Raw genomic sequence first — 22,990 nt, 5'->3', positions numbered from 1 at the left:
AAGACACGTGTGGGCACATGTCCCACATAGCACATTCCAGAATCAGGCTTTTGCTAGAACCTGAACTGAAATGTAGCAATGCATTCAGGGATACCGGCATCTTCAGATGGGCAATTAAGAAATGGGCAATTTCCTTGCACTTTGGTAAATGGAAAACATAGTATGGTGGATATAGAACTGGTCTCAAGTCTTGCCTCTGACACATACCACCTTTGTGACCATGATGCTCCAGAAGATTCTCTATGCATTGCAGGGAGGGTGCCAATTTGCATTGTGTTTATGTAGCGAGAAGGCCTCATGATGGATTGAATTTAAGTAGGCAACACAGAGGTGAGTAGGGCATTGTTGGCTGGAATAATATCATGACCAAATGCATGGAAGAAGAAATAAGTATGTTAAGGGACTAGTAAGATCCCAGCAGTGGGGAGCTAGGTGGTACAGTGGATAGAGCTCTAGCCCTGGAGTCAAGAGGACCTGTATTCAAATCCAGCCTCAGACACTTACTAGCTGTGTGACCTTGGGCAAATCACTTAATCCTGTTTGCCTCAGTTTCCTCATCTATAAAATGATGTGGAGAAAGAAATGGCAAGCCACTCCAGAATCTTTGCCAAGAAAACCCCAAATGGGGTCACAGAGAGTCAGATACGAATAAGCAGGCTCAACAGCAACAACAAAAAGATTCAAGCAAATGTTTATTAAGTGCCTACTATGTTCCAAACATTGTGTTAAGAGCTTGGAATACAAAGACTCGAAAAAATAGTCCCTGCCCCCGAGGAGCTTACATTCTTTTGGTAGACACAATACGTATATGGAAAAAGTATATGTATGATAGCTTGAAGATGAGAGAGCACTTCGAGGGATCAGGCTTCCCAGAGGAGGTCGTAATGGACATAGCTTTGAAGGAAGCTCTGAATTCTAACAGAGGAAGAAGGAGGATACTCCAGGCATATGGAACATCTGCTAAAAAGACAAAAGATGGAATGCCAAATTAGGGGAAGAGCAGGGAGGCCAACTTTACTGGAATATGGAGTGCATGAATGGGGAATAAAATAAATCTGAAAGATAACTGAAGCCAGGTTATGAGGGACTTTAAATGCCAGGCTAAGGAAGTTGTGCTTTATCATAGAAGCAATAGGGAGCCACTGGAGGTTTTTTAGTAAGGGACTGATATAAGTAGAGTTGTCACACACACACACACACACACACACACACACACACACACAAACATGCACACATAATTTTCCCCCAATTACATGATAAAACAATTTTTAAGTGATTTTTAAAAAAAGTTTTGAGTTCTAAATTCTATCCCTCCCTCCCTCTCTCCTTTCCATCCCATTTCCCTGAGATGGTAAGCAATTAGATATAGATTATACATGTGCAATCACGTAAGACATTTCCACATTAGTCATTTTGTACAAGAAGACTCAAATAAATGAAAAAAAACAATGAAAGAAAGTCAAAAATACCATGCTTCTTGACTTGTACTTTAGAAAAGTGATTTTTGGTAGCCCCATGGAAGAAGGGAGAGGGGAAAAAGTAGAACTTGGGAATCTAATTAGGATATGATTGCTGTGTCAGGGTGAGATATAATGAAGGACTGAACTATAGGGGTGGTTGTGCGAATGGTGAGAAGACAGATTGGAGAGATATAGTGGAGGTGGAATTCACAAGGCTTGGCAACTGATTATCTGTGGATAGAGAGGAGGAAGGAAGAATTCAAGATGACTGAACAACTCATGATTTCTAGAAGTTAGAGATATTTAAAAATCCTCCCTGTGGACAAAGTTTTTCAGTAATCTTGGGTATGTTCAATATTTTTAATTGCCCCTCAATGTAGCAATTCAACTAATTAATTAAAAACATATGTAATGAGTAAAGTATAGGGTTTGTGGCTGTGGGAGAAAGAAAGATTAAGTGACACGATCCTGGCTTTCAATGATTGTAAATTTTATTTTAGATGGCAAAAATAAATGGGTAAAAAGGTAGCTATCAAAATAAGGGTTCATATGGTTAAGTGTCAAATGAGTAATATAGACAAGAAAGGCCATAGGAGTCAAGTCAAGTCCTACATTTAGGTTCACATGAAAATGATGCTGAAGGTGAAGCTGGGCAACAGTTCATATGAAAAATTTATGGGCATTTTAATGAACTCACATGCTCATTATTAGACAATCATGGAAACCAAGAAAAAGCCAATTGGACCTTAGGCTAAATTAATGAAGTGTCCATTTAGAATGATGGAGGCGAACACTGCCTTGATTGGATCTTACAATATGTTCAGCTCCATCACGGCAGCACATTTTATGGCCTTTGACAATCTGGGTATGTCTGGTGGAAGACAAACAAGGTGGTAAAGATGTCATACCCTATGAGTCCTTTGGATATTTAACCTGGGAAATACAAGAGTTATAGAGGACTTGATAACTACCTTAAAGTATTTAAGGACTGTCATATGGAAGAAATCTTAGACAAGTTCTGCTTGTTCCCAGAAGGTGGAGCAAAGGGTGGAAGTTTCAGGAAGGAGTATTTTGGTTTCTGTAAGAAAAGTCATTCTAACTATTGGAGTCACCTCCACATGTAACTGGCTACCTTGTGAATTCATGAGTTACCCTGGACTGGAGATCTTTCAGCAAAGGCCAGATGACTAAATGTTGAGGAGATTATAGAGGGTATTTTTGTTCTGCTCCTGGTTTGACTAGATTTTCTTTGAAGTCCCTTCCAAATCCAAGTTGACTATTTTATGAAATTGCTCTCCTATAAAGTAGTGAGTTGCCCATTACTGGAAGCATTCAAATGAAAGCTGAGTGACTGCTTTGGGGGAATGTTGTAGAGGGCATACTCTAATTGATGGAATGGTAATTAACATTTACAAAAGGCTTTGTGATTTACTTTCCATATGAAATTACTATGAGGTAGGTAGGTTGTGTAGAGTTGGACTAGATACTTTCTGGGGTTCTTGATATACTTGTCTATTTAATCATTTTAAGGAGAAATAAATTGAAACCTAGCAATATAATGATTATTATTGTTAAGTACTAAGGAAAATAATTCATATTTACATAAATCTTTACAGATTACAAAATACTTTATACTTTGTCATTTGAGTACCAACAAATGGGTGGGGGGGAGATGGGTGAGGAAAGGCTTTATGTAGGAGATGGCCCTGGAGCTGAGCCTTAACTCCAAAGAATGTTAAAATACGGAAAGGGAGGATGCTAGAGTGGCAAGCATTTCGAGACTTGGATCTTTGAGATATGTATGTATATATGCACATACATATTTATATACACATTTATATACATATGTGTGTATGTGTGTATATATATATATTATATGTCTATACAAGAGAGAGAGAGAGAGAGAGAGAGAGAGAGAGACAGAGAGAGAGAGAGACAGAGAGAGAGAGAGAGAGAGACCTTGAGCAAGTCACTGTATCTCTCTGGGCCTCAGTTTTCTCAATCTGCAGAATGGGGATATTTATTGTATTAGCTATTTCTCAGGGTTGCCAAGGGAATGGCTTACAAACTGTAGTAAAGCACTACGTAAATGTCAGATATTTTTATTGTCCCTCTGCTAAAGAACTCTTGGATGACACATCTTGGCACAGAGTTGATCCCAGGGTGTAGAAGATTCTGCCAGCAGAGCATGAGTCCTAGCAGGTCCTACTATGTTGCAGAGCTTTTGAGTTCCAGTGGACTGTGCTGGTCACCTGAGAACCAGCTTAGTTAAGAGCTTACTCTTGACTTAACTAACAGCTTGGTCCCCAAAAGATTAGCCATCAGGTAAAGAGTTTCTTCAGTGACAGGAACCTCACGAAGATAGTCCTCCGCCTGCCTAGGTCTGAAAAAAATTTCAGTTGGCATTGATGAATGGAACGTCCACACTGGTAAAACCAAAGACCTTTGTTGTTATAATATCATTTAACTTACTTCTCTGTTTACATGTTGTTATCTCCCTTTAGAATGAAAGCTCTTTGGAGGGGCAGTCTTTGTATCAGCAATGCCTTGAACTTTTGTAGCTGTCAGTAAATGTTTATTTAATCGAATTGTTCCCCAATGTGGTAGAGTTGAGACTCAAGTCCAGTTCTCCGGGTTGCAGTAAAGCCTCTAGTTATAACCCTATCGATGTCTATTTATGCTGCACAGTCTTTGTCAGAGAAATAATAGCTTATCTGTTATTACTGATATGTGTTCAGGAGGCAAGTAAGTGAGATTATTAAGTATGACACTCTTTAGATGTTGCCAGAAACTTATTTAATGTTATGAAGTCAATAAGACAGGCCCCTCACAGATCAATTCATCCTCATTTATAGATGGCAAAGGGATGTGATCATATTTCGTGAATATCACTGTAGCCATTTGGATATCTCATAAGCCAGTAATAGAAAGCAAATTCTTCTGAGTTTCATATGAGAATCTGGACAATTATTGTTTCTCATATTTCATAGCAAAATGAGGTTATGGTTTTATACTAGCACTCATAATAAAAGTGTATGTGTGTGTGTGTGTGTGTGTGTGTGTGTGTGTGTGTGTGTGTGTTTGATGGAGAGAGGAGAAGAATGTTACATTTGCTCCATAGCACCTGCCCCCAAATTTCTTCTGCTGATCTGATGCTACAAGGCACTTCTTGCTGGGCACAGTCAACCTGATATTTAAGCCAGTGCTGTGTGAAATATGACAAGCACTTTCCAGTGCATTGGCACCCTGCTGAATGAAAGACTCTCCATCCCCGTAAGATCTATATTGCCAATTATCTGGTGGCCAAATCGGCACAGATTACACGCACCATTAAATAAAACCATTCCCACAGATTCACCTATAGTCCCTTGCTGTATCTGTAGTCAACGTTTACATGCCTGAAGGGTCTGAATAACATTTTCCTCATGGAGCTCAAAGTATGCCTGGCAGTCCAAAGGGCAGTAGGTAGTGTAAGTGGAAGGAGAAGAAGATGTGAATCAGAAGACACGGAATTGAATGCCACCTCTGATACTTACTTGGCATAACCCTGGACAAGTAATTTCTCTTCTCTGACCTGTACTTTCCTCTTCTGTAATATGGGAACAATTATACTCTCACTAACCACCTACCTACCTAGCTCACAGGGTTATTGTGCAGAGAGAGCTCAGTAAACCCTAGAGGATTTGGTAAATGTGAGTTACTCTTCTAAAAACAAAACTGGTAAAGATGGTCTTGTACATTGCTCTATAATTTACAAAACGACATAGTATGAGGTAAGTAGTATGCACATTATTATCCCCATTTTTCAGATGGGGAAATTCATCTTTTGTCTCTACAGCCTGTGTACATTCTGCATTCTGAGTGTTTTGAGTTAGGAAATGATAAGAAGGCACCTGAGCTGGCCCTTAAAGTCTGGTAACAACATAAAAATGGTGGGGGGCAGTGGTGAGATAGTGCATTTCAGGTGTACGGTATGGCTTAAGTAAAGGTGTGATGGGAGGAAACAGTGGAATGAGCTTAAAAAAACAATAAATAGTCCAGTTTAGTTGAGATGTATAGTGCATGAAAGGCAGTAATGTGAGAAAAGGGTAGAGGATTCTTTTGAGAAGCCCGAGAAAGGAGTTTAGAGACATATTGTGGAACATTTTTGAAATTTCCGTAGCTTTGACAACATTAGTTTACAATGCAGACACTCAGAGTGAATCTAAATTATCACCTCTGTGGAAAAGTGCTGAATTAAGCTCCTTGGAAGCATTTCCTACATAGTTAGCATGAGCTGTCTGTACTAGTCAGGAAACATTTTTTTAAGTAAAAGGAGGTAGCACGAGACTAGGTGTAAAGAGCCTGGGTTCTCCCTAGTCCTGGGCTCTGGTGCTGGCTCAAGGATTAGGGTTCTTGAACAGGTCCCCTCACCTCTGCAAGGCTCAGTTTTGTTATTATTTGCGGCTTTAGAGCCAGAAGGGAATTTAAAGGTCATCAAGTCCAACCCAATCATTTTACAGATGAAGAAACTGAGGCTGAGAGCAGTTAAAGTGACTTATTCATAGTTCAAGTATCTGAGACATAATTTGAATTTAAGCCTTCCTCACTCTATCTTCTGTGTCACCTAGCTGCCTCTGATAATGAAGGGAATTCCAGCTCTGAATTCGTGGTCTTTGTTTTACAGACAATTCCAGATCTATTATCCTGTGATCAAAGTTCCCTTCCAGTTCTAGAACTCTCTGTTCAAAAGTCCTGTCTAGCTTTTGCATTCTGTGAATTGATGCATTCATGCTGACTTTGTTGGTCAGGTCAGGCCTGCTGTGTATCCTGTTGTGCTTATTATTGTAAATATGTTATTTTCCCATCATAGAAAAATTAAATTTAATTCAATTAGAAAAAAATTGTTAAGCTGTTGCTCTGTCCAAGGCCCTATGCTTGGTAAGGAGAATGCAATAAACAGATATAACAGAGATCTTATTCTTAAGGAATGTATAATCTAATAGCAAGAGACGTGTCCATAAATAGCTGTCATACAATACAAAGGAGAGCAAAGTAAGTGCACCAAAAAGAGGTTGAGACAAAGTGTTATGAAAAATTTGAAGAGGGGATACTTTCCCCAAGCTACCTTAGGATGGAGGGCAGGCAAAGATTTAGGGAAAAGCTTCATGGGAAATGATGGCAATAAAACTTGGTCTTGAAGGACCATCTATCTATCGACAGATCTATCAACAGATAGAGAAGCAGAAGGGTTTTCCATTCCAGGCATGAAGGAATGTCATGAGCCATGTTTGGAGAGGGTCTGATATCATCCTGCCTGGCTAGAATGTAGAGTACATGGAAGGAGATAGTATGAGAGGAAGTATATTTGAAGCAGCATGTGGAGGGCTTTGAAGGCTAGAGTCAGCTTATGGTTTATCTGGCAGGCAATGAAGAACCACCAAATGGTCATGAGTTACATGACATGATCACAGTATGTTAGGAATATGACTTGGGCAATGGTGTGGAGGATGTAATGGAGAGAGAACAGACTAGACTTGGAAAAATTAATTAGGAGGCATTCCAGTAGCCTACACAAGAAGAGATAAGAACTTGAATGAGACCGATTGCAGTGGGTATTAAGTAAACTTCTTGAAGGCAGAGCTGTTATATTTTGTCTTTGCATGTTCAAAAGAGGCATGCCTCAGAAATATTGTGTTTGGTTCCAGACCACCACAATAAAGCAGATATTACAGTAAAGCAAGTTGCATGAATTTTTTGATTTCCGTTGAAAGTTATGTTTATACTATACTGTAGTCTTTTAAGTGCACAATAGTATTGTGTCAAAAAAACAAGTGTACATACCTTAATTAAAATACTTTATCATTAAAAATGATAGCCATCACCTGAGCCTTCAGCGACTTGCAATCTTTGCTGATGGAGGGTCTCACCTTGATGTTGATGGCTGTTGACTGATCAGGGTGGTAGTTGCTGAGGGTTGGAGTGGCTGTGACAATTTCTTAAAATATTGAAACAACTAAATTTGCCACATTGATTGTCTCTTCCTTTTATTTGAACACTCAGAGGCCATTGTAGGGTTATTGGCCTAATTCCAATATTGTTGTGTATCAGGGAATAGGGAGGCCCAAGGAGAGGGAGAGAGATGGGGAATGGCAAGTCAGTGGAGCAGTCAGAACACACACAATATTTATCAATTAAGTTTGCTGTCTTATATGGGCAGGTTCATGGTACCCCAAAACAATTACAATAGTAACGTCAAAGATCCATGATCACAGTTTACTATAACATATATATATATATATGTACTTATATACATATGTATATATATAGAGAGAGATATAAAATAACAGTGAAAAAGTTTCACATATTGCAGGAATTACCAAAATATGACCCAGCAAGATGTGAGTACATGTTGTTGGAAATATGGCGCTGATAGATTTGGTCAATGCAGGGTTGCCACAAGCCTTCAGTTTGTAAGCAACAATAAAAAACAGTTACAACAGCAAAAACCCAGTGTAATATCTGTGAAGTTCAATAAAGTGAAGTGTAATAAAACAAGATACCTAGCGCAGTGCCTAATTAAGTAGTAAGCCCTTAACAAATAATTATTGATTGATGATTACAAGAGATGTTTTCAAAGGAAGAGTAACAAGACTTGACAGCTTTTTGGATGCATAGGGGTAAGGGAAAGGAAGGAATTTAATAATGACTCTGAGGTTTGATCCTGAGTTACTGGGATGATGGTAGTGTCATTTGCAGAAATAGGGAAAAATTAGTCATAGAATCAATGTTAGAATTGGAAGGACACCCAGAACAGAGGTGCCAAATACATCCTGAAATACTTCTGGGTGCAGCCTGAATCAAATTAAAATGTAATTGGGAAATAGTTAAAAAATAAATAAAAATACAATAGAACATAGATAGTATGGGGGCAGCTAGGTGGCACAGTGGTTAGAGTTCCAAACCTGGAGTCAGAAGACTCATCTTCCTGCGTTCAAATATGGTCTCAGACACCTTCTAGCTGTGTGACTCTGGGCAAGTCACTTGACCCTGTTTGCCTCAGTTTCTTCATTTGTAAAATGAGCTGGAGAAGGAAATGGCAAACTATTCCATTATCTATGCAAGGAAACCCCAAATGGGGTCGTGAAGAGTTAGACATGACTGAAAATGACTTAACATCAACATAGATAGTATCAACATGTGGTTTTCTAAGTCAATATGCAGCCTACAGGCATCATTATGTACCTCCTATGGCCCATTTCTATTTGAGTTTGACACCACTGCCCTAGAACATAGAATCCTGGGATACAACAAGACTTTGAACATAGATGGTTAGAACCAGAAGAGAATTTAGAAAGCATTGAGTCCACTTCTCTCATTTAATAGACAAAGGAAAATGAAGTTCACAAAGATAGTTAGAGGCAGATCCGGAGCTATACCAGAAGTATCCCCAACCAGTCAAGAAAGGTCTCTGTCCTTTAGACCTCACTGCTGTCACTGTGAGTTAAAATGGAACACTGTCGGCCCATTGCTTGATAATTTCTGGTTGATTCTCTTCTCAAAGACCCTTTGAGGATGATCTATCTGATTATATCTTGTAGAAGTCACTTACATTTAACTGTCAGTTCGAAGTGCCCTGCCCCCCACCCCGGAAGGATGTATAAATTTTTGGAGCTTAATGGGAGTTCTATTTTGGTGAGTCAGGAAGAACTTGGCTATCACCCTGTTTGTACATGAGAGACACCAGCATCATATGACCCCTCCTGCATTTCAGTCCCAGCGAGCTCCAGCGGCAGGCAGAACCTGGCTGTTGGCTCTCGTCGGCTGCCTGTCTTTCAACTTGCTTCCTCTACAATCTCCGAGGTCTGTTCTGAAGAGAGTGAATAGGAGTGGGGCTTGTGGAGGCTTTGTCTGACTAGGCCACAGCTCACTCTGTAATGCCAGAGGAAACAGGTACTGTGGTTGCTTGCTCAGTGGGCTTAGGCCAGATGAAGGGGGGCTTTACTTTTCTTTTTTTTAATTTTTTTCAAGAGGCAGTCTGGTAGAGTCATGTAAATAGCACCAGGCATGGGAAAGCTGGGTTCTGTGATCTCTCCTCAAAGCCTGGTGATTTGTACTATTTGGACTCAGAAGACCTAGGTTCAAATCCTGGTTCTGATACTGTTCAACTATGTGACCCTGGGCCATAGGATATAAAATTAGAAGTGACCTTAGAGATCATATAGCCTACACTCTCTGAGCCTCACTTTCTTCATCTGTAACATAAGAGATAATACTTGCCTCTGCCTCCATCACAGGCCTGAGGATTTACTAAGATAATATTTGCAAGGTACTTTTTAATCATATAGTGCTTTATAAATGTAGGTTATTATTTGTGGTTGTTCAGTTGTTTTTAGTTGTGTCTGACTCTCTGTGACCCCATTTGGGGTTTTCTTGGCAAAAATATTGGGGTGGTTTGCCATTTCCTTCTCCAGTTTATTTTACAAATGAGGAAACTGAGGCAAACAGGGTTAAGTGATTTGCCCAGGATCAGATAGCTAGTAAGCGTATGAGGATGGATTTGAAATCAGGTCTTCCTTATTCCAATCCTAGTGCTCTAACTACTATACCACCCAGCCATCCCTAAGTTATCATTACTTGTAAGAGATTGCATAATACTTCAAATAGATTGTTGAGCTGGGCATCAGAGGATCTCGGTTCAAGTTCCAGCTCTGCCTTTTAACAGCTATTTGGTTTTGGGCCAAGTCACTTGACTTTTCTAGGCCTCAATTTCTTAATATATAAAATGAGAGGACTGAGTTAGCTGACTTTCTAAGATTTTTTTTCTGGAATCCTATATCTCATTCTTTCATTAATTATTTCTTCTTTAGCCTGTATATAGTGTGTACATTAAATACCTATTTATTTATGTGTACATTATGTACATATTTTTGCATGATGTCTCCTCCATTAGATCATAAGTTCCTCGAGGGCAGGGGCTGTCTTTTACCTTTTTTTGTATCCACAGTGCTTTTCACAGTGGCTGACATATAGGAGGTGCTTAATAAATGTTTACTAATCGATTCATTCATTGATTGACTATGATAAAATTCTTTGAGGACAATGTATAAAAATAGAGTAATGTTCTTTTAGTCTTGTGGAGGTTTAGATAGTGGACGGTGAACCAGCCTCAGAATCAGAAGATCTGGATTCACATTTTGCCTCTGATCACATGCTGGCTGTGTGGCCTTAGGCAGGTCACCTAACTGTCATTTCACCAAGCAATTGACACTATAAATTGCAGGATAGTTGCAAATCTGCTTTGGTAGAGGGAGTCCCCTCATCCAGGGTTGTCTGCACCAATGTGTGGACCAGAGATAATTTTTGGTTTTCCCTGAAGTGGAGGAGTTGGGGATGGTGGAGGGGCAGGGGTGAGACATCAATGACTTAACTCCCCTTGCTTTGAAATTAAGAAGTGGAAACTTTAAAACCTACTTAATAAAAAGAAACACTATAGGGTTTCCCAAAAGTCTTAGGGTAGGTTTTTTTTTAAGTATAGCTATTAAAGCTAAAAGCTGCCCTAAGACTTTGGGACACCCTGAACTTAAGAAGATAAGCAAATCCTATAACCACAGTCAATTAAGGAGATAATGAGTGGGTAACCTTATGGGCCAAGTATTAACTCCGGGCCATATCCTAGGAAAGGGCCAGGAATCTCCCTGCAGGCTCTGGGGCTTGGGCAACTTCAGTCAGGCAGATGAGAATGAGTAGATTCATACAAGAAGCTAGCTGTTTGGGCAAGCATGTCCTGAAGCTGGTCAGTTCAAACTGGGACTAAGTATAACTAGGGTAGGACAGACTGGGAAAAGACTGAAATGATCTGGGTTTTGGGGCAGGTCAGATGAGAGTTAACTGGGAGGCATATTTGGGCTTAGAATCTACCAGGAAGAGCATCTCTGGTTGTTTAAGAGTCACTGGATGGTTAAAGGGCCTCCGTGAGGAGAGAGTGAGTTCCCCAATCTCTGGAGATCTTCCCACCATTTGGCTCTCTAAGTGCCCTAATAGGCAAGAAGTGAGATAAAAGTGAGGGACTGGCACCAGCTGTGAGACTCATGTTGTACAGGAAGGAGCCCTGCATTTGGAAGCAGAGGACCTGAGTTTGAAACTTGGTCTTGTCCCTTACTCATCTGTGACCTTGGCCACAAATGAGGGATTTTGGACCGGATAGATGGTAGTTCCCTTCTATCTCTAAATCCTATGATTATTTGAATAATGAAAGGTTGTGTTTGCCTTGTTTATCCAGTCAAGGACTTCCTGGCTGAGGTTGACATTTTCTCCGCCCTTAACATAGAGAAATATTGGTTTTATGTCCAGTCATAAAGTAGTTGGCTATGTCCCTGCAGGGCAGTGAACAGTTGAAAAAATAACAAATCAATACATGGAACCAACGGAGAAAAAGGTGAATGCGTAGATGTGCTTATGTTCTTTACCTGCAAAGACTTAGGAAGAATAATCTAAAGCTTTGGGAGTAAATCATATCTTTTGATTCAGTTAAGTTTTTGCTGATTTGTGTAATTGAAACATAGTCCAGATTGGAAAAGCTAAAGAAAGTAGCCAAGAAAATAGTGAAGTTGAGATCAGAGGCATTAATTAAATTCAACAGAAATTTATTAAAAACCTACTGGATTATAGGCAAAGAACTGGCTCTCAGAGAAGGGAGGAGAACAGACATTTATTAAGCATCTACTATGTGCCAGGCACTATGCTAAATGCTTTATAAATGTTATCTCATTTAATCCTCACAATAATGCTGGGAGGGAGGTACTGTTAATATCTCCATTTTACAGTGGGGAGAAATGAGGCAGACAAAGGTTAAGTGACTTGTCCAGAGTCATAAAACTACTACATGTCTAGGGCTAGATTTGAACTCAGGTCTTTCTGATTCCAGGCCCTGAGCTCTATCCACTGCACAATCTATCTGCCTAGAAACTCACTGTTAAATGCTTCCATTTCAGAAAGGTCCTAGGCTTAAATGAAGCAACTAGATGGCTCAGTGGATAGAGCACTGGGCCTGGAGACAGAAAGACCTGAGTTCAAATCCCTCCTCAGATGCTTATTAGCTGTGTGACCCTGATGAAGTCATTCAACCTCTGTCACCTCAGTTTCCTCAACTGTAAAACTTTATAGGGATAACAATAGCACCTACATCTCAGGGTTATTCTAAGGATCAAACGAGATCATATTTGTAAAGTGCTTAGTCCAGTGCCTGGAACATAGTAGGCATTATATAAATATTTATTCATTTCCCCTTCCCTTCCTCTCCAAGAACTCTCTTAAGAAGTGTTCAAGGCCTCTTGTGTCCTTATTCACCTCTATTCTCTACAGAGAGAATTTTTCCCCAATGTAATACTGTTAGTATCATTCTCCCTATAACACTGTTAGTCACTGCCCGATTGAGTGGACTTGTTTCATCAGAAAGAAAGGAGATGAGAGCAACTGGCTGAGGAGGAAAAAGGAGGAGAGTTAGGAATACAGAGGGAGAACTAGGGACGTGTAAGTCAGTTTAGTACATTCTTTGGGGAATGTTGATCAGACACACTACTTGGTTTCCCTTGGATCTGTGGCTTCAGTTTAATATTAGTGCCTTTTGAAATGGCAGTTGTCTCATTAACAACTGGTTCCTACTGCTCTTTGATCATTTTTTTCTGGAAACTTCCATGACTGCTTTCTGTAGCGGGGCAGCTGGAGCAGCTGACATTAAGACATCCACTCTGCTCTGGACTAACGGGGACAGTGGGCAAAGCCGTGTTCTGACCATTTCGTCCTATATTGAAACTATTTGAGTCTACTTCTTATCAACTCTGCTAGATTCTAAACTAAGTAAATGTGTTTTGAAAGACTAAATTGACTAACTCATTCACATTACTCAGAAGTATTATGAAATCTCATTCAGGGGCGTATTCAGCCTGTGAGCTTCCCTGCCCTTAACTTAGAGGAACAGTTGTCTTTATAGCTAGGCATATCTGCAAATATGAATCCATAAATACAAAGATATGTGAACACTTAAAGAGTAGCTGGGCAGGGGGTGGGGCAGTGGATAGAGTACTAGTCTTGGAGCCAGGAAGACCTGAGTTCCAATCCAACCTCAGACACTCACTAGACGTTACACTTATTAGTGACCCAGGGCAAGTCACTTAACCTCCATCTGCCTCTGCTTTCCCATCTATAAAATGGGGAAAATAAGAGTACCTCCCTCCCAGTGTTGTGGTAACTATCAAATGAGATAACATTTGTAAAAAAAAAATAGCGTAGTGCCTGGCACATAGTAGGTGTGTAAGTGCTTAATAAATATCTTTATTTCTTTCCTCAACCTCCTTCCCCATTTGGAAGTAGATGAAGATATGATGAAAATAGCATTGAATTGAGGGTCAGAGGACCAAGGTTTGCATCTCACCTTTGCTTCTTCCTGACCATGTAAACTTAGGGAAATAATTTTACTTCTTTGGGACTCAGTTTCCTTATCTAGTTAATAAGGGTCAGACTCTTATGATCTCTAAGTTCTGGCTCTAAATCCTCTGGTTTAGGGAAAGATAATTTAAGAATGTGCAGCAAATCATATCTTGTCCTTCATTGCTATAATTTTAGTGATACGAATAATTGCAAATTATTTGTGTGCAAATGGCTAAAAATGTTAAAAAAAAAGCATTTTTTGTTGTTGTGCAAATGCCTTTACATCCCATATGTCATTTGCTTTTCACAATAGCCCTAATAACAGGGGCTACAAGTAGCCTTACTTTCCATAAAAACAATGAGAAAATTGATGTTCAGAGAGATTGTGACCTGACCAAGTTGTGACACAGCTACAGAAAAATAAAATAAAATTGTTTTAACTGAGATTTGAATATTGGGAAGAAAACTTCTGCTAAATAAAAGGAGGAACTGGTGTTTTACTATAGTGATGCTTCTACCTGATCAGGACATATTTTTCTCAAATTTTAAATTAATTCTAAATATCTGTGATCTCATTAGTACTTTAACTAATGCAAACCTCAACACTCATTGAGTAACTGTCACACCACCCTCTCTCCTCCTCCCCCACTGCTTCATCTGTTAGGGAATTTCTACTAGTGAGCCTCTCTGAATTTAGCTAGGATGGTCCTCAAGCCATTTGCCAGAGTCCTACTTGGAGTTTTTCTGGTTTGGGGGGACCTGGCAGAGGTAGCCTTTAAGAACCCAGGGACACCTTCGCAGCACCATAAGGCATGGGAGGAGGACTTTAGTAGAGGTGTTTCAAGTTTGGAAACTTTTTGAAAAAGTTTCTAAAGTTTTTTCTAGTAAAACTACCATGGTAGATTATCAGTATGTACTGATATAGAGCTTGCTTTGTATATATTTGATTACTTGTTTTCTCCTCCATTAGATTGTAAGCTCATTGAGGGGAAGAACGTTTTTGCCTGTCTTTGTATCTCCAGTGTTTAGCATAGTGCCTGGCACGGAGTAGGCATTTAATAAAAGTTTATTGAATTGAATTGACTGATAGTCATTTGGATTCATTATTAATTACAGAGAAGAAAGATATTTGAGCTGGCCAACAAATACGGTTTTGAAAGCTAAATGCCACAGCCCATGTCTGTAGGAAGAAATCTATCTCAAATAGTTTTAATTAGTCTTTGGACAAACAAGTATATGCCCCCCCAAAGTAAAACAACCCTGCTGATGCTAGAGAAGAGTGTAGCATCATGTAAATTACACAACAATCTGGGTTCTTTTATGGACTCTACCACTACGTCACTATCTATATGAGTCACATACCCTTTCCCCTCAGTCTCAGTTTCCCGAGCTGTAAAATGGGAGGGTTGGATTAGATAGTCTGTCTCCAAGGGCCTTTGTAGTTCCAAAGTATCAAATTTTTGTATATGGAAAGATTTTTAAGGTTAGCTTATTAGTAAATTAAAGAAAGTCATTGCTACTATAAGGATGTATTTGATTCAGTATCATTAAATGACTGTATGAAGGCCAGCTAAATTTAAAAAAAAAAGGTCCTGTGATGGGGCAGCCACACTGCACATGATTTTCTTTTAATCCTGGGACTAAAGAAAGGACAGAAACCCAGAATAATAGAATCTTGAGTTGTAAGGTGTAGTCCAATGTAAGCCTAACCAAGCAAACCTTCTCCCTCAAGATTTGTTCAATTTTTACTTAAATATCTTCCATGATGAGGAACCCACTGCCTCTTGAGGCAGTTGATTTCATTCTTGAATAGCTCTAATTGTTATAAACTGTTCACTGCCTCCAGTCTAGCTTTGCTTCCTACCTCTTAGATCTTCCTCATGGGCCAAATCCATGACAGCCCTTCAGTACTTGAAGACAGCTGTCATGTCCGTTCTCTGGTCTTATTTTCTCCAGGCTGAGTTCCACAGGTCCTTCAGATAAACACTGATTATGACATGAACTTGAATTTCTTTAAAATCCTGGCGGCCTTTCCCTGGATGCTCTCCCAGCTTATCAATTTTCTTCCTAAGATGACATGCCTAGAACTTAACATAATTTTTCAGATTTGGTCTCACCAACCTCCTCCCCACCTAGTCTTGGACACGATGCCTCTCTTAATTAAGCCTAAGAAGAATTAACATTTTTGGCTATCATATCACACTATTTACTCAAGAAACTTCAATAAGAAACCTCAGTTTTGATCTCTCTTAAAAGGAAATTTCAAGTGTATAAGAGGCTCATTAACGACTGAGGGATTAGTTGTACAACTGAGCACTGCACATAGCAGGGACTCAAATATAGGCTCATTTGAATTATAGCAGCAGTTGGCAACTATTGCCTGGCAGTGTGTGGTCCTCCTTCATTCTTTTATTATTCTAAACTTAATAATAATAATAAATGGTTATATGGATCTTGTTTACCCAACTATGGACTTCCCAGCTGAGTTGGGCAATAGGGTTTTCAAAAGTGTTTTATGGCAAGGTTTGGGAAATCTGAATGGAGACCCTTTACTTTAATTCAACATGTTATTAAATTTCAAAATATTCATGTAAAGTAGGAGAAAATCTGAAAACTGTAGGTTTGGAGCATACATGTGGTGACAGAATTGTGGCTTATTAACCAGGGATAAAGAGAAATGACATTATAAAGCTGCAAGCAAGATCTCAACATTTTAAGTTTTTGAGCAGAGCTGGCTCTAAGGTCTGCATGCTGAAGACTAGGTATGGTATGAGAAGACAGGATTCAGACCAATGCAGTTAAATTATGGGAAGGCAGATTTAGGGACTAAGGAAAGACCTTCCTAATTCAGAGAACTGTCCAACAAAGAAATGATTGACCTCTTTAGGCAGGGAGCCCAATGACCTCTGGTCAGAGATATCATGGAAGGAATATGTGCTCTGGCTATGAAGCCAAACTTCATGGCCTTTAAGGTCCTCCAGCTCTGAGATCCTAATACTCTCTGATATTTCTGGCCATCAGTGAGATTCAAATCGATCAACAAACATTTTTGGGAGATGTGGTAGGGGCTAGACAATGTGGAAAAACCTGTATTTGTAACACTCACTAGATTTCAACTTGACATATGGAAAAACTTCCTAACAGTCAGAGCTATACAAAAATGGAATGGGATTCCTTGAAAGATAGTGAGTTCCCTGTCAGTGGAGGTCCTGGAGAAGAGGCTGTACAGCCACTTGTTGGGAATATTTCAGAGGAAGTTCCAGGTACAGACTGAATTAGATGTCTTCTGAAGTCCCAAATCTGAGAACACATGCCTTTATGAAATGGCGCTTTAGTAAAGTTAATTTTTGAAATTAGTAGAAAACGAGTCTTTCACATATGAAACATGCCAGTTGTGTGTAAATGCTATTTGGGCTTACACTAGAATGCTAATAGAGATATAACAGAATTACATTTACAGTGGCATATTTAAAAGCTATATTCCAGATCTGTATTTTGGGTCTACCTCTTCCCCTCCTTTTCCTATTCTTTATTTCCATGTCTGTTTCTCTCACTTTCTTTGTTTCTTCCTTTCCACTCCGCCACCATGGATGTGCCCATAGCTAAGTATTATGCTGTTGTTATTGTCCAGTCATTTCAGTCATGTCCGACTCTTTGGGATCCCATTTGAGGTTTTGTTGGCAAAGATACTGGAGTGATTTGCCATTTCCTTCTCTGTCATACTGAGGGGACTCAAAAACATGACACCTGAAAATGAGTTGAAGATACTGGTGATGTCTAGCCGGGAGAGAAGATTTGGAGTGAGAGGAGGGAGGACATCTCTCTTTTAGTATTTGAAGCATTATCATGGATAACAGCAATATGATTATTCCTCCTGGTCCCAGAGGTCAAATGGGGTGAATTAACAACAAAGTAGATATGTGGTCAATTTAAGGAAAAAATATTTAACAGAGCTGTCCCCCAATGTAATGAGGCACCATAGAAGGCAATGAGTTCTTGTCACTGATGTGTTCAAGTAGAGGCTGAGATAAACTGGTTAAGGTTGTTGTAGAGAAGATTCACATTTCAGTTTGTTGTTGGACTGAATACTCTCCTAAGTGCCATTTTTATATGAACCTTTGTGATTCTTGTGAAGTGAAGAAGTAATCAACCAATACTCAACTTCCCAGCACTTTTCTTCCATGTATTTCAAAGCAATGAATGCTTTTGATGGCCCCATGAGCTAGGAGCAGACCTACTTCTTGATTGTGACTTGTCATGGGGTGATGGTGGGCATTATTGGCAAATAAATCCATGTCTCATGGCCTGGTACTGATGTCATCCAAAGTCTCAGCAAATTAAGGCACCCAGAAGACAACCAAGGATCAGGAGATAGCAGCTGTTCCTGACAGTTCCTTGCCATTCTGACCATCAATCCAAAGCTCCGAAGTTTGAAAATTGGTCAGTCTCAAAGGGTGTGGATTTTGAGGTCTCAGGACACACAGAAAGGAGTGCTGGGGTACCCAGGCTGGAGAATGGTTTCTGGTAGGTGCTGAAAGAGGTAAAATATTGTCACTAGCTAATGACCGTGTTTGCGCTGAGCAAGTTGCTTTAGTTAATATCATAGGATCTGGAATTCAGAAACCTTAGAAATCTATCATCTTTTTCAGCTCTCTTGTTTTGTGGAAAACAATTATAATGGCTTCCATTTCCATAGTTTCAGGTTTTACAAAACAAATACTTTCCTCACAACTAGAAGAAAGAGGTCATAGGAATAGAGAATTGGAACCTTAGGGTGCAGTCAAATCTCCTTGTGTTACAGAGAGGTTAAGTGATTACCCATGGTTACCCAGGTAGTATCAGAGGTAGCATCTGAACCCACATCCTCTGGTTCTAGAGCCAGTGTTCTCTTCATCATACTGCATTGGTTCTTAAGGTGGTTTGTGCCAGTATTATTCCTATTTTGCATATTTGGAAACCGAGATTTAGAAAAGCTGCGTAACTCGGTAATTCACTTAACCTCCATAGACCTCAATCTCGTCATCTGTAGCATGAGGAAGTTGGACTAGAATCTAGATGGCCTCTGAGGTCCATCCTAGCTCTGAATCTATTATCCTCTGACCTGGCCAACATAAGTTAGGATTAATAGACCCCATGTAGTAGTCAAACATTCAAAAACTATTTTTTAATATTATAAACATTCCCTTGCATTTATGTATAGGCAGCTAGGTGGCACAGTGGATAGAACACTGGGCTTAAAGTCAGGAAGACCTAAGTTCAAATCCAGCCTCTGTCAAAGGCATGACCCTGGGAAAGTCACTCTAACCCTGTTTGTCTCAGTTTCCTCATCTGTACACTGTAATGGCACCCAGCTCCTAGGGTTGTTTTGAGGATATGATGTGATAATATTTGTAAAAAGATTTTTGGTTTTTTTTTTGCAAACCATGAAGTGCTACATAAATTCTAGCTATCATTCTCAATTTGTATTATTTTTTATCATTTCATAATTTGCAAAGTATTTTTACATGATGCTCAACCACACTTTTCAGATGAAGCAAACTGGGGCCTCAGAGAGGGTGTTTCACACCCCAAGTCACACAGATAATCAGTGGTGGAATTAGGAGTCGGACCAACATTGTGACTCTTAAGGTCCAACACTATATCATGCTGCATCCTGTCGTCAATAGTTTCTGGATATGTTCTCTCTGTGGCTATTGTTGTTTTATTGTAGAGTTCTCTGAATCAATATGTGCATTTAATAAATACTTATTGAATTGAAGCTAAAGGAGAAAAGATGGTAAATGTCCTTCTGGGTATTGGTTAGATCCACACTTACTGCCAAGGAGAAAACTTGCTTAGATGATGCAAGGGGGGATTTGGGCAAATGCCTTGGGGGCTGGGGACTAGATGGGTTTTGTTTGGATCATGGCAAACAAGGCTCTTCATAGCTAGGTGGTGCTGCAGTGGATAGAGCTCCAGGCTTGGAGTCAGGAAGACCTGAGGCTCAAGTGTGGCCTCAGATGCTTACTAACTATGTGACCCTGGGTAAGTCACCTAACCCTGTCTCCCTCAGTTTCTTCATCTGTAAAATGAGCTAGAGAAGGAAATGGCAAACCACTCCAGTATCTTTGCCACGAAAACCCAAAATGGAGTTATGAAGAGTCAGAGGCAACTGAATTGACTAAACAACATTATAACACTCTATCTAGCCAACCTTATCTCCAAGTATACTTGACACATACATGCTCTGCACATTATTCAGGACAATCTCTTGTTTTCCTACATAGACACCATGCTTAGTCAAGGCAGAGTACTACCAGAGATCATTGGGATGGAGACTAGATTGGGATTTCACTGGTTTAGGGAGCTCTATCATTAGAAAACTGCCTTGATGAATAGAGGTAGTCAGTCAATTACCTGCTCTGGAATTTAGACATTTTGAGAGTTACCTAGACCATTGAGAGGTTTAGTGACTTGCCCAGCGTTACACAGCCAGTGTGTGTCAGAAGCAGGATTAGAATCCACGTCTTTTTGACTCTGAGGCTGACTATCTGTCCACTAGACCATGCTGTCTCTCTTTTACATAGTGCATTAAATTAATTACCCATTTGAATCTCACAAGAATAGAGGTTCAGTCAGGTGTATGGATTAGACAGGTAATTATTGCCTCCACTTTGTTGTTCAGTCATTTTCCAGTCATCTCTGATTCTTTGTGACTCTATTTGGGGTTTTCTTAGAAAAGATATTGGAGTGGTTTGCCATTTCCTTCTCCAGTTCATTTTACAGGTGAGGAAACTGAGGCAAACAGGGTTAAGTGACTTGTCCAGGGTCACACAGCTAGTAAGCATCTGAGGCCAGATTTGAATTCAGGTCTTCCTGATTCCAGGCCCAGAGCTCTATCTACTGTACCACCTCACTGCCCACTTTACAGATGTTGAAACTGAGGCTCAGAGAGGTGGTGAATTTCCTAAGATACCACAGGCTATAAGTAGCAGAGCTGATACTGTAGCACAGGGCTTTTGATACAAAATGTAGCATTCATTTCTCTGTGACATTGTCCCCATTGAAATGAGTCAACAAGGGAATCTGAAGTGCTTTCTTAGACAGTGGTTTTAAAAGATGCTAATTCTGTAATACTGCATTAAAAAGTTTCATTCAGTCTTTGCAGAATAAGACTGAAGCTTTCCAATCAGTCTGATGACAAACGCATTGAAGCCAGTGACTGAGGCCAGAGGGGTGTGACTCCATGACATGGAATCTGTCATTAAGAAATGAAAGAAAGAATTGAAATGAACCATTGAACATAGTTTGTTGTATCTGGAAGAAATAGATTCTAGAATGTTAGAGCAGGAAAGAGAGGTTGGAAATCACAGAGTATACGTATGAATCTGATTTTTCAGAATAGGAAACTGAGACCACGGAAGTTAAGTTGACCCAGGCCTCCTGGTTCCCAGTCCTATGCTCTTTACCCTACTCCACATTCCCAACAATTCAAGTTGCCTAGTCTAAGCCAATTTAGGCTGACCTGACTCTTATTGTTAAGTTGTTTCGAAAGTGAGAGACCTCTAGTATATTCACCATACTGGTTTTTCCTTTCTTTCTTTTTTTGTGGTTTGTGAATGAGCTCTTCCCAAACCACCTTGCTCCTTTGATTTGAGGGCCTTGATGTTATCCTTTAATAGAAGGGGAGGGGAAGACTGCCAACTGGGATAATTTTTTTCCTTTTAAAAAAAAAACCACACCAATTTCTATGGATGGGGTAGTTTGCATACTGGCCTAGTCCTTTTCCATTTACTAAAATTCAATGGGATATGGGTTTCGATATGCTCAGGGATATAAAAATATGCTGCTTTGTGGATATTACTTTTTATAGCTAGAGTGTATACATACTGGTTTGAAAACATCCGTCCTGATGCCTCTGTTGCCAACTTTTACATTCTTAACTTTCAAGGCTGGTAAATGAGTTAGTCCTTATACTTTGGTACCTTCCATGTGTCCTCCTATCATTTTCTCTCTTCTCTGACCAGGGCCTTTGTTTGGTTGACTTAGTATATAGAAGAGGCTTAGCCTGCTGGGGAAATATTTCATACAACTTGGTCTTGATTATTGCCAATAATGAATTCCATTAAGTAGTCACATTATTCAGATTCACACTGCATATTTCCACTGGGCTAGAATGCAAATACATGAGACCACTTCTTCATGGGATTGAGCATTCACACTAATCCATACTTAGCTGTTATTTCAAAATTATCTATACTGCTTTTTCATTCTCTGTCTCTACTCCTTCCCACTTGATTTGGCATGTGGCTCTCTGAGAATCCTCACAAAGGAAGAGCCACTATAAATTCCTTGCTCAATCAGGGATGTAGTCACATTTGAGCTTTCGGAGGGCATTGTGCCACTGGTGTACAATCTAGACCCTGGCTGAAAGCCTTTCAGGCTCCTAATTACATGTTTATGTAGTTCGCATAGTGTGAGGCTACATTTCCCCTCTTTAAGGTCCAACTTAAAGGTCCTATCCTCCCATAGAATGTTAGAGTTCTAAGATCCCCCAGAAGTCGTCTAGTCCAACCTGTAACTAACTGAACAAGAAGCTTCTGTACTGAGCCTTTGACACATGCTCACCTAGACTCCATTTGAAGACCTCCAGCAATGAGGAGTTCACTATATCTGAAGGCAGCCTATTATTGTATTTGTAGACAATTCTAACTGGAAAATTTTCCTTACATGAAGCTGATTCTGTAGCTCCAGCTTATTGCTGCCCAGAACAAGCCTGCCTTTTCACCTTTATTTCCTTTCATATACCGAAAAACAGTTCTCCTTTCACCCTAGAGCAGCTTTCCCGCTAGGACAATTATGCCTACTTCCTTCAGCCTCTCCTCATATGGCATGGTGTTTAGTTGCCTCATTGCCCTGGTGCCCTTTTGGTCACTCTTCAGCTGGCCGATGTCCATCCTAAAATGAACTTAATTTGTTACTTCATATTTGCTCTGACAAGGGCAGAGTACAGCAGTGCTGTGGGCCCCATGTTTCAGGGGCCTCATCAACCTATCTTTCACAGTCCAACTCAAATGCCTCTCCTAGCAGGCAGTAGATAATTAGAACTGGAACTCAGTCTACTTGGGGAGACAAGGCACCAA

General features: G+C 39.9%; 1 protein-coding gene across 19 annotated transcripts in view; it reads left to right on the top strand.

Moving 5' to 3' along the window:
- The window catches only part of ABLIM2 (actin binding LIM protein family member 2), a 313,210-nt gene that overhangs the window by 66,741 nt on the left and 223,479 nt on the right, over positions 1-22,990 (top strand). For 18 of the 19 annotated variants that reach the window (XM_036763486.1, XM_036763488.1, XM_036763482.1 and 15 more), the window contains exon 1: positions 9,228-9,392. The exons of the other annotated variant lie outside the window; for it this stretch is intronic. In XM_036763486.1, coding sequence (XP_036619381.1) covers positions 9,377-9,392 — 16 coding nt within the window. In that variant the 5' untranslated portion in view covers positions 9,228-9,376. Of the gene's footprint in view, positions 1-9,227; positions 9,393-22,990 lie in introns of those variants that run through there. 19 annotated transcript variants of the gene reach the window in all.

This window comes from Trichosurus vulpecula, chromosome 6 (assembly GCF_011100635.1).
Source record: "Trichosurus vulpecula isolate mTriVul1 chromosome 6, mTriVul1.pri, whole genome shotgun sequence".
Classification (NCBI taxonomy): domain Eukaryota; kingdom Metazoa; phylum Chordata; class Mammalia; order Diprotodontia; family Phalangeridae; genus Trichosurus; species Trichosurus vulpecula.
The sequence above is the reverse complement of the archived record's forward strand: the minus strand, read 5'-3'. Positions and strand labels throughout refer to the sequence as shown.